The following is a 13,226-nucleotide window of genomic DNA, read 5'->3' as shown; positions in this document are numbered from 1 at the left end:
CCACGGGCAGCAATTTTTGCCATGGCAGCAGCCCTGCAACTCTGGGCAGCTAAGGATTGGGCTGTAAGCTGACAATGTGAAAGTTTGCTGTAATGAAGAAGTTAAATTTACACCTACACTGGTCACTTTTCGATAAATTTGAGCTGCATTCTGGCATTCAGAGTAAGGATATTCAGAGGTTGCCATTTCCAGCATGCACATTCCAAAAGCATAGACGTCCACAGATTCATCGTAATGTTCTTCATACATTTCGGGAGCCATGAATTCAGGAGTTCCTAAAAACAAACAAAAAGGGCAACTGTTTTCCTGTGTTGATTTTAAGCTGGTCTAATCAGTAATTCAATCACTATTTTTTAAGAGCTGCTTCTTTCCATACTGTATCACCCACCCTAATTTTGCTTATTCTGATTTCATAAGATCTCATTGCTCCTGAGGGCTAAACAAAGTAGAGGAACTCTTACTTCCAATAGAAAACAATAAAGTAGGATAAAAAGACATGGGGTGGGCAGGAGGTTGTGGGAGGGAGGTGTTCTGGGGCAGGAGGAGGGCAGGCAGTGGGTGGCCGTGGCGGTGGGTGGGAAGTGGGAGACGGGGCTGGAACCGGACAGTTATGCCGGATCCCAACCCCGTTCCCAGAGCAGCACAGAGCAGCTTCAAGTCGCTCTGCTCTCCTCAGACTTGTGCCACCTCAGGAGGTGGCACAAGTCCGTGGAGACATATAGGGGCTGCAGTGACTTACCCAGGGGTAAGGGAAAGTGTTTTCCCTTACCTTTGGCTAAGCCACTGTGGTGTCCTATCTCACAGTGGATACAGCGCAAGCCCCTGCCTTGTCTGTTCCAGCGCAAGATAGGATTGCGCCCTGTGTTATGCCATAAAACAAAGACATTGTAAAATATAATCAGGTTGTGTAATTCATGTCCCAATTCTAAATAAGATTGAGCTGGCTCAAGGGGGGTTGGGTGCCAATGGTGCACACAGTACACCACTGACAGCCATTTTGCGAGTGCCACTATATTTAGCAGAGGGAGAATAACCATCCCTGTTCAACCCAGCATAGTGTCTCTAACCAATAAGGGGCATGCTTTTTATTTATTTACTTAATTAAATTTGATTTTGCTGTGGGGGGGGGCTACAAAATCTTTTTTTACCGCAGGTAGCAGAGAGATGCCTTAGCTATGCCACTGACTTGGGGGAGGCGGTAAAGCAAGTGGGTGTCAAGCTGCTGGGGGGAGGCTGGGGGGAATTTTACTCAGTAAAATTCGTTCGTTCATATGAGCTCCACCTCTAATATATTCATTTATGTAAATTTATTCAATTTTGACATGTAAATTAATTCTTTTTTCCCCTGGCCCCTGACACAGTGTCAGAAAGATGATGTGGCCCTCCTGACAAAATGTTTGCCCACCCCTGCTATAGGCTGAGGAAAGCATTTGATTGCTACAAGCAAATCAGGGACATTTCCACTAATCATTCCAAACTTGCAGCCTCAGTGCCACACAAAAGAATTCCCAGCACAAGAATTTCTTGCAACAAGCCTAGGAGGGGAAATATGGGGGATATCCTACACATGTTTGCTGTACAACTTCCCAGTAATTTACTCATGGGCATAAATGCATAGGAAACATGGAACATTTCAGTTATTTCCTAAATTCCTAGGAATGTTCCTAGAACATTTCTAGATGTTTTAGGGGACAGGTCTGCATAACTCCTGTAAACTGTCAAATGCCTTTGTCAATTTGCCCAAATTACTATTCACATGCTTAAAACTTAAAAGTCATTATTATAATGGTTGAGGGCCAGTTCAGACATAATATTTCACTTCCACAGAATGCGTTTTGAAATTATAATTGTAGATACAAATGAAAACATAACTATCTCAGTGATGTATTTTGTTCAAGGACAAAGTCTGTACGCTGGTCCTGTGTTATGCACTAGATTAAAAATGTTATATTGGAAATTATCTTGTGCCAGCTCTTAGCAGGACTAAGGCTGAACAATTTTCACTACAACAGAGAGGCTCTGCCTGGATACAACTGCAGATTCCAGTCTCCAGAGAGTACAAAGAGAGACACACCACAAGTGGCTCTCCAGTAGAATACACAAACACTCTATATTCACCAATGACACTCTTCGCGAATGATGTGCGCATTAAGGTGGCCAGTCCTAGGTCGCCGATCTTCACTGAACCAGTAGGTCCTGTGATGAAGATGTTGTCACATTTCAGGTCCCGGTGAATGATAGGTGGGGTTCTTGTGTGCAGGAACTGCAGCCCTTTTAAAATCTGTCTGCACCAACTCCTTAAAACCTTTGGCTTCATGACTTTGAAACGTTTTAGGTACCTAGAAAGAGCACAGCATAACTTCAGATAGTCAAGAAGCCCATTTCATTCAAGCATACTGAAATAAAGGCAAAAACAACAAAAGACAAAGAAGAAGTTCCCAGACTGCAAATGAACCTATATGAACCACTTATAATTATCACATCTATAAGAGTACAGCAAACTAATACATACGAATATGAACTACATAATCACAGGAGTATGAGAGTTCTACAAAAGTCTCTGTAGAATTATGTTTGCATATTAATACTGATGTTATTCTGTCCGAGGATCAGCCCCCAGTTGTATCCTGATACAGTTTTCTTAGTGCTCCACAGGAGGTCAGTCCATTTATCCATTTCAAACTTATTCATGAACCCCAAGCATTTTTTTTCACAAGGAAGAACAAACTTTTCAAAATTTTACTATAATCATTTGCAATACGGTGTAACTTAGTAATGATGGTCATCTAACAGTACATATCCAATCTTGTTATACATGGATTTGACTCAACACGAATGGCCACTGCAAATGAGAAGGATTTATTTATTTTTTCACATGCCGGGTGCTGTAGGCTTATACCATAGTCTTTCGAGACTGAAGATTGCCAACCAACCAACCTTTTATACCACCCTTCCTCCAAAGAGCTCAGGGTGGTGTACACAGCTGCTCCCCTCCTTTCATCCTCACAACAACCTGAGGCTGAGAGAAAGTGACTGGACTAAGGTCACCCAGGAAGCTTCATGGCTAAGGGGGGATTCGAACCTGGATCTTCCAGGTCTAAGTCCACCTCCCAAACCACTACACCACCCTGGCTTTCCCTGGAATGTGCTGATCCCTGGAGAAGGGGAAAAATGCACCCCTTTAAAATGCTTTTCTTACTATTGTAGAGATTTTTATCTCAACATGATGAGAAGGGCCCTTTAAATTAAAGGAAAACAGTCCTTTACAATAGAGAGAGGGCAGCCAGCTGACAATCCATCAACCATTCTCTCTCCAAGTGACCCCCTCCCTTCCCCCTGAATACTTGAAAGAAAGATAATCTTTTCTAAGGGCCTGGAGAGAGACTGATTGTTGGACTGTCGCCTTAATGACTCTATCTTAACAACGGAACTCACTCGAGTAATGATACTCAACCTGTATATCACACAAAGTGTCTGAAAACATTCTGTAAATTCAAGTGCTGCCATCTCTGAGTAAGGTAAAAGTTAAAATGGTTGGTTGAATTTTTAATTCCTTTGATTTACCTGATTTCTTACTGAACTGTTTTCTATGTCAGGGGAGCACTATACTTCCTTTTTACTAATTAGGGAAAAACAGCAGAGAAATGAAACCAACTTAGATGTTACACCTTCCATCTCCCAATCATATACTCTATATTTCTTGTTCACACTACGTATTCTATAATACACCTTCACACTGAAATCCTACTTACATAATTGTGCTTTCCCAGCTCTAGTGCAAAAATCCTTCCATGATTTTCTTTTCTTCTGGGCTGTAAGCAAACCCATGTACAGTATGGATTTGTCTACTTAAGATTAGTAATCCTTGAAACAGTTGAGTTGTGAAATTTTTATAATTTACAGCCCAATCACAAATAGCCTTTGCAGCAGCATAAAAGCATGCACAACAGTGTACGTGCCTTTATGACATCACAAACAGTGTGCTGCCAACGGCTATTTTGGGGACACCACTGCAAATAGCAGGAGCTGCCCTGGCACGCTGTCATAGAGGGTGACCCGCACGAGCAGGTAAGCCATTGCAGTAGGCGGGCAACAATCGGGGTGGTGGTGGAACCGGAAAGTTTCTGGGCAGGAACCAGATATTCCCCTCTTTCCCCCTCCCCAACTGTTGCCCGCTTCCTGCGATGGCTTACCTGCCTCAGTGTAGGTCACCCTCTGCAGCAGTGTGCCAGGACAGCCTCCACTGTTTGCAATGGTGTCCCTGAGAGTGGGAAGCAGAATGAGGGAGGAAGTGCTTTGCGGCAGCAACCTGAGCCAGATCCTAATCCTATTCCCTCTCCTCTTCCCTCTCTCTTACTCTCCTTGGACCTGTGCCAGCAAATGGCTGTTGCAGATCCAAGAGGACCCATTTGGGCAGTGAAGGCTTGCTTCAACATAAGGGAATAGAAGTTCCATTACCATGAGCAGAACTCTGCAATTGCCCCCCACCCCCGGATGCAGTACATGCTCCACTGGTGTGGCTGCTCCGGGGAGAGGAGGGTTAGTTAGGTTTGGGCTGTAAGCTGACTCACTATTGTCATGGAGTGTTGATTTAAGGGATGTGTTTTTCCTCCATCTGCAAACCTATCTACGAATGCTGGTAAAGTAACTGCTTGAAAACGGGAATTAACTGCATCTGCACAAACCCTATGTGTCACAATATGATGGTGGCACCAAATGCAGTGTGCCTGATCACAGGTATTGCTAGTCCCCAATACAATTGCAGCCCGGAAAATGCTGGGAACACTCCTAGCAGACGTTAACTCACATTAAAAATACCCAACTTGTACAAAGTCGTACGCACAAGCGGTACACACAACTAAAGTGTGCATGCAGAACATCAGGATATACATACGTCTTCAGAGTGCCAGATGTCATCAGCTCAGTGACCAATACAATGCACTTCTTTCCTTTAACTGTTGATTCCCAGGAATCATAAAATCGAACAATGTTAGGATGCTGCAAGCCCTTGAGCATCTCAGCCTCTTCTTTGAACCTCTGCTGCTCTGCTTTGGTCAGTTTTCTGTCCTGAAATTTAAAATAAAATATAAACAATCACTACATTGGTTGCAAAATATGGCTGCATTCTTTTTTTAGATAAGAGAATTGGCGCAAGTGACATTTCCAGCACGCAACTAGCATGTTTCCAGTGTGGTTAATTTTAAAAAGTCAAAATAGCGTCCCCTCACTGAAATGAATTGTGTGGAGGTTACCATCTTGTCATCATACCCTGCCTACACTATGGAGGCCGCCATGATTCTGACGGGTTCCTCCATTCATTTCTATTGAAAATAGGAGGAAGTGAAGTAAGTTTGGTGGCAGCCATCTTTTCTAACTCTGAGCTCACTCAGAGAAATTCTAGCAAGGCTAGCATGCTGGAACCTAAAAAAAGAATGCAACCCAAGTGCGCTGGAACAGAAAAAAAGCTCTCTAGCGCTAGAAGGTAAAAAAAGAATGCAATATATAACTGTGCAACTATCATGGCAGCGCCTAGAAGGCAGGTCACATATGGGCCACATTACTCTATTTGTAAATACAGAGAGGAAGACCTGTCATAAGTGATATGAAGGCCACAGACATAGTCAGCAAAAAGAGGAAGACTGCCACTACAGACTAACAAGACTACTCTTCTAAAAATGTGTTTCTGTAGGAGGCACAGCTAAGAAAAAAAAGCATTGGTAGACTTCCCAGATGTCTCAGGTTCTTGACAGCCTTGCACTGTGTTCAATGGAGGAATGCTGGAACAAGATACAGGCTGCCATACCAAAACTTTGAGAATAACGGATACAGTGAAACATCTTGTGTTTTTAGGAGCGTGACAGCAATGCTAGCTGGCCCACACAGAAGGCTCATGAATTTCTACTGACTAGCAAAGAAAGGAAGCAAAAGTAGTTACATTAGAGTCAGCACAGTAGAAGCAAAGTAGAAAGCAGCACACTTGAGTCAAGAGCTAGTGGAGGTAGCTCTCTGAACAACAAGAAGAATGGGAAAATTTGGTCTTGCCTGTGAATTCTCCTTTGCAGTGGCTCCAGAGTGAGTGGGAAGCTCCTCCTCCTAAAAGCAGGCAGGGTCATATGATCTGAAGAACACCAAGGAGAAGGGTTCCCCCTTGATTCCTCAGACTATACCAAGCATCTGGAGCCCCTCTCACAGCAACAGGAACAAGCAGCAGACTCAGAAGAACCTGCAACACCTATTCACAAACTGAAGAAAATTCAAACGACTATCTACTATAGGTGTAGGTGGGCCAAAAGTAATTTGAAGAAGACCTAGGGCAGAAGCCAAACAGCGGGGCCCAATATTGGAAATGGCATCCTGCGTATACAAATCAAATCCTCCGGTGGAAGAGCCTGTGGAAGAGGTCTAGTAGGAGACTAAGGGCCCAATCCTACTGGCGCCGGTGCTCCACCGGCACCACTGGCCCGACTGTCACAAAAAATGCCGTAAGGCACTTTTGCACTGAAGTTACAGGCGCACCTCTGGTGCCAGGCCAAGCAGCGGTGTGGGGTTGTGGCGCTGAAGGACACACAGCAACAGTTCCCTGCGGTAAGTTTCACCACCGGCCTGCAGCAGGGCATTCTGGGGTGAGGGAAGGCAAGGAGGGGGCAGAAGTGGGCAGGAGGAGGGTGGGGGAGAGGAGGAGCGTGCCTGGGAGGGGGCAGAGATGATGTCAGGCCCTGCCACCATATCCTAACCCCCATCCTGGGCTGGGAGACCCAACAAGAGTCTCCTCGAATCTGTGCCTACTCGACAGCAGACACAGATCTGAGGAAACCCATTGGGACTGCCTAGGTCTTGCAGGTTGAGGAGACCTGGTGGTGCTTCCCTGGTCCCACTGAATGCAGCGGTCAGCATTCCGGCGCCTCTGTATCACTGGGTGCTAGGGAAGCTTAGGATTGGGCTGCCCCTTAGGTTTGAAGCTGCCTTGTGCCCTGGGTCTGCGACCACCTTTGGAGATTTGAAAGGAACATTGGCTCCAGAAGGCCAATCCTTCCTCCCTTCTTCCTGGTGGGGAGCTCCTACTTCTTTACTCTTTAGTCTTCCTTACTCTGGTTTCCAACAGAACAGGTTCTAAGGATTCTGAGAGGCTTGCTTTGGAGCTGGGATCCTCATCCTAATGCTCCATTTGCATGTTCCACCACTTCCACGGCCCTGGCAGAGGAGTGAACAACATCCATTGACATATCTTCCAGGAAGGCTGCCAATAATGTCATTTTTTGTGCGGGTCATACTTGATTTCTTTGGATATGTCTTACTCCACCAAGACTAGATTCTGAGATCAAAGAAAGCATCCCTGGAAAGGAGAGAGATACCATAAAGGCCCGCAGAGTGGCATAGGAGACTCTGAACCCTTTATACAAGGTTGGTCTTCAATTTGGCAGCCTCAGGCAGAGATACAGGTCCAGCCTAGTTATACACAGATTTTTGATACAGGGATTTGACTCAATGGCCACTGCAAATGAGAAGGAATGTGCTGATCCCTGGGGAAGGGAAAAAATGCACTCCTTTAAAATCTGTTTTAAAAAACTGAACAGTCCTTTAACAATAGCCTCCTTAATGGGCGGGGGCAGCTGGCTGACAATCCATCAATCCTTATCTCTCCAGGCCACCCCTCCCTTCCCCCTGAGCATGTGAAAGAAAGGTGATCACTTTGCATTGGTGAAGGGAAGGACTGAGTGAAGTGCCTTTGTAAGCGCTTGGACGACTGATTGATGGATTGTCTTCTTAATGACTCTTATCTTACATCACAAAGGTCATCAAGGCTGTTTTTAAATCACTAGAGCAAAGAAACTTTGTTTTTTAAATTGATTTGCTATAGTGCCTTTTTTTGCCATCCAGGCGAGTTCTTGGAATAATGAGGCTCAACCTGTACACAGAATTTAGAGCAGCGATTTTCTACCAATGTGCCATGGCACACTGGTGTGCCATGAGTGGTCCACAGGTGTGCCATGGGAGTTTGGTGAATTTATTTCTTTATTCAATAAATACCATTTATTAATTGGGCCATTGAGGGATGTGCACCCCCTACCAGCAGCATGGTGTGCCCTGACAACTCTAGTGCCTTGTCAGTGTGCTGCAAGATGGAAAAGGTTGAAAATCGTTGATTTAGAGTCTGGTTTATGGGCCTCCTTGCCCCTGATGTAAAAGGACCCTTGTCGTATTGAAGAGGTTGGGGAAGGAAACCACAGTAGGTGTTCCTGGCCCCTGAGGAAAGGCCACCTCAGAGCTCCTGGGCTCTAAATCAGCACCCCCTTCCTGTGTCAGGAGCAAATAATGCAGCAGGAGCCAAGCAACATTCTGTTGCTGGCTAGCCAGGCAAGGTCACTCTGAGGAATCAAGAGATAACCTCTTTCCTTGGTGTTCTTCAGGTGACCCTGCCTGATACTTAGGAGGAGGAGGAGCTTCCCACATGCAAAGTCTGAGCCACCCTGGAACCACTGGAGAAGAAAAAGGGTAAGAGGTGTGATCTGTAGTACAGAGGTTAGATGAACAACTGGCAGTGTAGATCCCTGCGAACTGCTACTGGCCTCCCAGAAAAGGATAATCACAATTTTAAAAAAATCATAGATATGCAGGCTGAGTGTAGAAAAGAGAAGCCTTGTCAGCAAAGCCAGCAACAGAATGCCAGTGACCCGACTTCCATTTCAGCATCTGCCATTCCATAAAACAACATTTTGTCAGAGAAGAAGGAAATTCACAATGATAAGAAGGACTTGACGAGTTAGAAGCAGAGAGAACAATTGACTGAGGTAAGTGGTAGAAGAGACTATAACAGCAAGCAAGCAAGTCAGAGATCAGATTCAAGTCAGCAAGGTTTTATTGATATGAAACAAGTTGTACTAATATCAACAAATTCAGCAAGGAAACTAATTCCTCAAACAGACCCCTAGGGAACTTTACTCACAGCACTAACATCCCCATCCTCATCTATCAACATAATCACAAAGACACCTTCCACGTTCCCTATAAGACAAGGTCAGTCAAGACTTGATTGGTGGGAGAAGGGTAAAGAAAGCCCCTTCCAGGTATGTGATGAGCAGCCTAATCTTGCAATCTGTCAGCACGGCACAAAAGGTGCACCAGTATCATCTACTTAAGATGCACAATGATGCAAACTGCTGAGGTTCCCTGAGTGCACCAGCAGCTCCTGGATGCCCTGCCAGGAAAGGTGGCAGCTGGCGGTTCAGGGGAGGAATGGGGCAGGGAGCAGGCTGAACTGGGAGTGAAAGAGGGAGGATCTTGGTGGCAGCAACACATGCCAAGATCCTATCCTCCTCCTTCCATCCCACTCCCTGAGGCTCCCTGACTTAAGCCAGCTAAATAGCTGGTGTCAGCCCAGGAGGCCACTGGAGACCAGGCAAGGTCACTTTACTCTCAGTTATCAGCCCTAACATACTGGTGTGGTAAGTAAAAAAGATTTCTACTTACCTCTCCCAGGCCATTTGGTCATGCCCTCCCCTTCCCCCACAGCACACACTCCACTGGCAGTACTACATTATCTGAGCTGGCAGGGGATAGGATTCAGCCCTAAGTTCCTTAAAAGGACAAGCTCCAAGGAATCCTCACCTCTACACAGGCTCACTTAGGCATTTGCCATGAAGGGTTAATTATATTTTTTTAAGGGAAGAGCTGCTAATCTTCATGTCTACAGTTGTTTTATCAATGTGATTTAGCAGGCAAATTGCCCAATAGTAAAATACTCTTTTTTTCATCTAAGGCAAAAAGATGGAATTTATCATTTTCCCAGTTTCATGTCTTTTTCCATTGCCTTTAACAAAACAAAGCAATGCCTCTTGGTGAAAATATTTGTTATGATCATGGAATAAAATTGGATTACAGCAAGTGAATTGCCATTCCACAGAATTTTATTTAAAAAAATAAAACATAAGATAGGTGGATCCCTGCTCCACCATATCTTATCTTCTGTGTTAGACTGCAAAGCTTAACACAGAGGTTCTCAAGTCTTTGCCAGCAAAATAACTGGCACTGACTTGGGAAGTCCCATTATGGGGACAAAAGTCTCCTCCCCCACCCCCCAGGAGACCTCCAACAACCCCAGGGCAGGGCCTCTGAGAGGAATTTTATCAGGGGGTACAATGTTTCTTTTGGGCCCCTTTGCAAAGGGTGAAACAGAGCAGGGGAGGGTGTGACAGGCGAGCAGAATGGGGGTAGAGAGGGGTGAAACAGGGTGGGGGGAGGGGGGAGACACCTGGAAAAGTCTTTGGAGCCCTGTGTGACATCAGCAGCTAGATACGGTAATATGGAAAACCAAACACACTCCTAAGTCTCTCTTAAATTTTTTAAATATAGAAAATCATGCAGAAAATTAGCATCATCATATTTAGGCTCACCCTAGAATGGAAAGTGTCCTAATTGCACCAAAGCATACTTCTGCAGCACCTGTAGCCCCACAGTGGTGTCCCTGAGCTCCTTTACACTCCTTCACAGTAAGCAGATGCACAAGCCAAAGAGCTACTGTAGCAGTCCGGTTTCCTCCCAGATCTGACACTGTTAAGGAGTGTCATGTATGCGTTTCTCGGCCCAGCATATATGGCTTGCCAGTAGCTGCAGCCACATGCTCGTAGTAGTGTCCCCAGCAGCCTGTGCGGGCAACAAGTCTGAGTAGATAGGAAAATGTAAGATCCCAGGAAATTTCTGGGCCCCCTCCTTTGGCTCCTGGGCCCCCTTTTTGACCCTGGGCCTGGGTACAAATTACCCCCTTTAACCTCCTCTCCTAGGCCCTGCCCCAGGGTGCTGCCATTTTGGCACAACTGCACCCGATGGCGCCCCCAGGGATAGGACTGGGCTGCCTGTTAGCAGTTAATTCTGTGTGTTTATGTTCTGTTCATATAAATTTGTTAGCACAGCCAAAAAACATAGGGGAAGGCAGACAGCAATCATCAAAAGGAGAGGTGCTAAGGGATGCTTCCCTCCCTCCATCCCTAATAGCATAAAGAGAAGTGGGCCTTGCTGCCTCTTCATTGTTGAAGAGGGTCTGAACAGCTACTTCACTCAACACAGTTTAATAAGACAGACAAATCAAGGACGACTGAACAACTCCATTTTTCACATGGCTTCATTCAAGTATTCAGCAACAGGCAATTAGCAAAATCATGATGCATGGTTTAGCAGAGCTGGTACCATTTTATTGATGTCTGTCTGCCTGAAATGCAGATGAACTTTCCTGAGAGTAAGCCCCATTGAACAAAATAGAACTTGCTTCTGAGTAGACCTGGTTAGGATTGTGCCCTCAGTCTAACAAGCCTAGCCTCTCGATTATAAGAAAGTATAAGCAAAAAACGCTAAATGTTATTATCAGTCTTGTTTCACATAGCAGTATCAAAACCTGGCAATGTTTAATGTCTGACTGACTAGCAAGATACCTTTCCACAAACCACTCTACCTCTGCGGTACATCATATGAAATTCTGTTTTCAAGGGACAGCTGCACATCTAGACCTTTTCCTCTTAACTAAAGCTATTGCTTTAACCAGCTGCTGTAAGGTACAAGAGCAAACCTCTACCACTAGATTATCTTTTCTCCCACAGAAATTTTCAGTGTTTTCTAATGACATCCAAAGTCATCAATCTCTGCGTATACATCTGCAAATACAAAAATTTCCCCAACAGCTTTGGCACCCTGACAAAGAATAGTTGTTTACTTAAGTTCTGATCATCAACCTAAGAGGACAGTTCCATTATTAGCTCAGTTTCTGTGTTTCCTTTTTGCAGTTCACCTTTTAAAGGACTGATCTCCTGACATAATCTCTTCCCCTTTAATAAGCCAAAATCAACAATAGAATAAATGGGACTCAGATGAAGTGATATCTGGGTAAAGAGGGCAGAAGGGCAAACTGCAGAAGGGCAGACTTTGTCTGGTTTTTCTAAAATAAGGCAAAAGAAACAAGAAGGGATAATAAATGCTTATAGTTCTCTCATCCTGGCTAAATGTCTCTTTAGCACTGCAATTGTAAACAAACTGTTCTCCACTGGCATAGTTGCGTCAGCCTTGGAAAACTGGTTAGGATGGGGCTGCCAGTCTTTTGTGGATTTATTAGTTTTGCTACCAATTAAATAATCCTCACTGAATCCATGCTTTGAGGTCATGTAAGCTTTGACAGAAAAAAAATGGGAGAACGTTACAAAAGATCACTTTAATTTCTTTTCTTTAAAATATTTTATTGAACTGATATCCAGCTTATTCCTATTGATGACCGGTTCTATGTAATGTGAAGATATTAGAAATGAAGTGTAGATATTAGATATGAAGATAGATGTACTTGTTTATGATGTTAAGAATTTTTTGTATATGTTCTTAAAAACTTTTTCAACCTTTTTCATCTCACAGTACACTGAGAAGAGAGAAATCAGTAGAGTATATAAGTAATCTACTTATAATAATAAGTAATAAGTATATAAGTAATAAGTAATATATCAGTAGAGTAAATGGGAACGATTGATTAAAATCACAATTAATTAATGATACATGATTAATTAGGGGTGGGATATAATAATGAAATAAGAAGTTAATTGATAAAAGGGTGGAATTAATTATCATATGTATATTTTAAGGATGAATGTTGTTTTTCAAGAATTTTTCCTTATAAAGACTTTCCTTATAAATCTTTATCTTTAAAAAAAAGTGTATAGCATAAAGATTGAAAATTTTATGTTATGTTAGTATATGATAAACAAGGAATGAGAATTTAATGTGTAATGGGGATTACAGAAAATGAAAAGTGTTTATTAACCTGCTGCATGAGATGAGAGGGGAAAGTAAATAAGATAGGGTGATAGAGATATTTTATATAGATTTAACATAGAAGATGAGGAAGATAATAGTGGAGATAAGAGTGGCTGTCAGAGAATAAATGGAAATATGGATAAGAAATACAAGTAATCAGAATTTGTGATTTCACTCTTGCTGTAATCTAAGGATATATCTTTCCATCTTTGATTGTTTGTTTTGTTCTAAATAAATAAAAATATTAGACAAAAAATAAACTATTATTGCTAAACTCCTTCTTTATTCAGTCCACATCTTTTCTTAAAAAGAAAGTAGTTCCTTCTTTGCAAACTCCTTTCTTATTCCTTGCTCCCTTGCTAATTAATCATATCTTTGGTTGTCAGGTTAAGTCATAAATCTTATCTTCACCACTTGCCTTAGAAATGTGAAGTTTGGGGGAC

General features: G+C 43.4%; 1 protein-coding gene across 1 annotated transcript in view; it reads right to left on the bottom strand.

Moving 5' to 3' along the window:
• WNK3 (WNK lysine deficient protein kinase 3) overlaps positions 1 to 13,226 on the bottom strand; it is a 93,849-nt gene that overhangs the window by 62,892 nt on the left and 17,731 nt on the right. The window contains exons 2-4 of the mRNA XM_066616373.1: positions 4,895 to 5,067; positions 2,119 to 2,339; positions 118 to 275 (exon numbers count right to left, since the gene is read on the bottom strand). Coding sequence (XP_066472470.1) covers positions 118 to 275; positions 2,119 to 2,339; positions 4,895 to 5,067 — 552 coding nt within the window. The remainder of the gene's footprint in view (positions 1 to 117; positions 276 to 2,118; positions 2,340 to 4,894; positions 5,068 to 13,226) is intronic.

This window comes from Tiliqua scincoides, chromosome 2 (genome assembly GCF_035046505.1).
Source record: "Tiliqua scincoides isolate rTilSci1 chromosome 2, rTilSci1.hap2, whole genome shotgun sequence".
NCBI lineage: Eukaryota > Metazoa > Chordata > Lepidosauria > Squamata > Scincidae > Tiliqua > Tiliqua scincoides.
The sequence above is the reverse complement of the archived record's forward strand: the minus strand, read 5'-3'. Positions and strand labels throughout refer to the sequence as shown.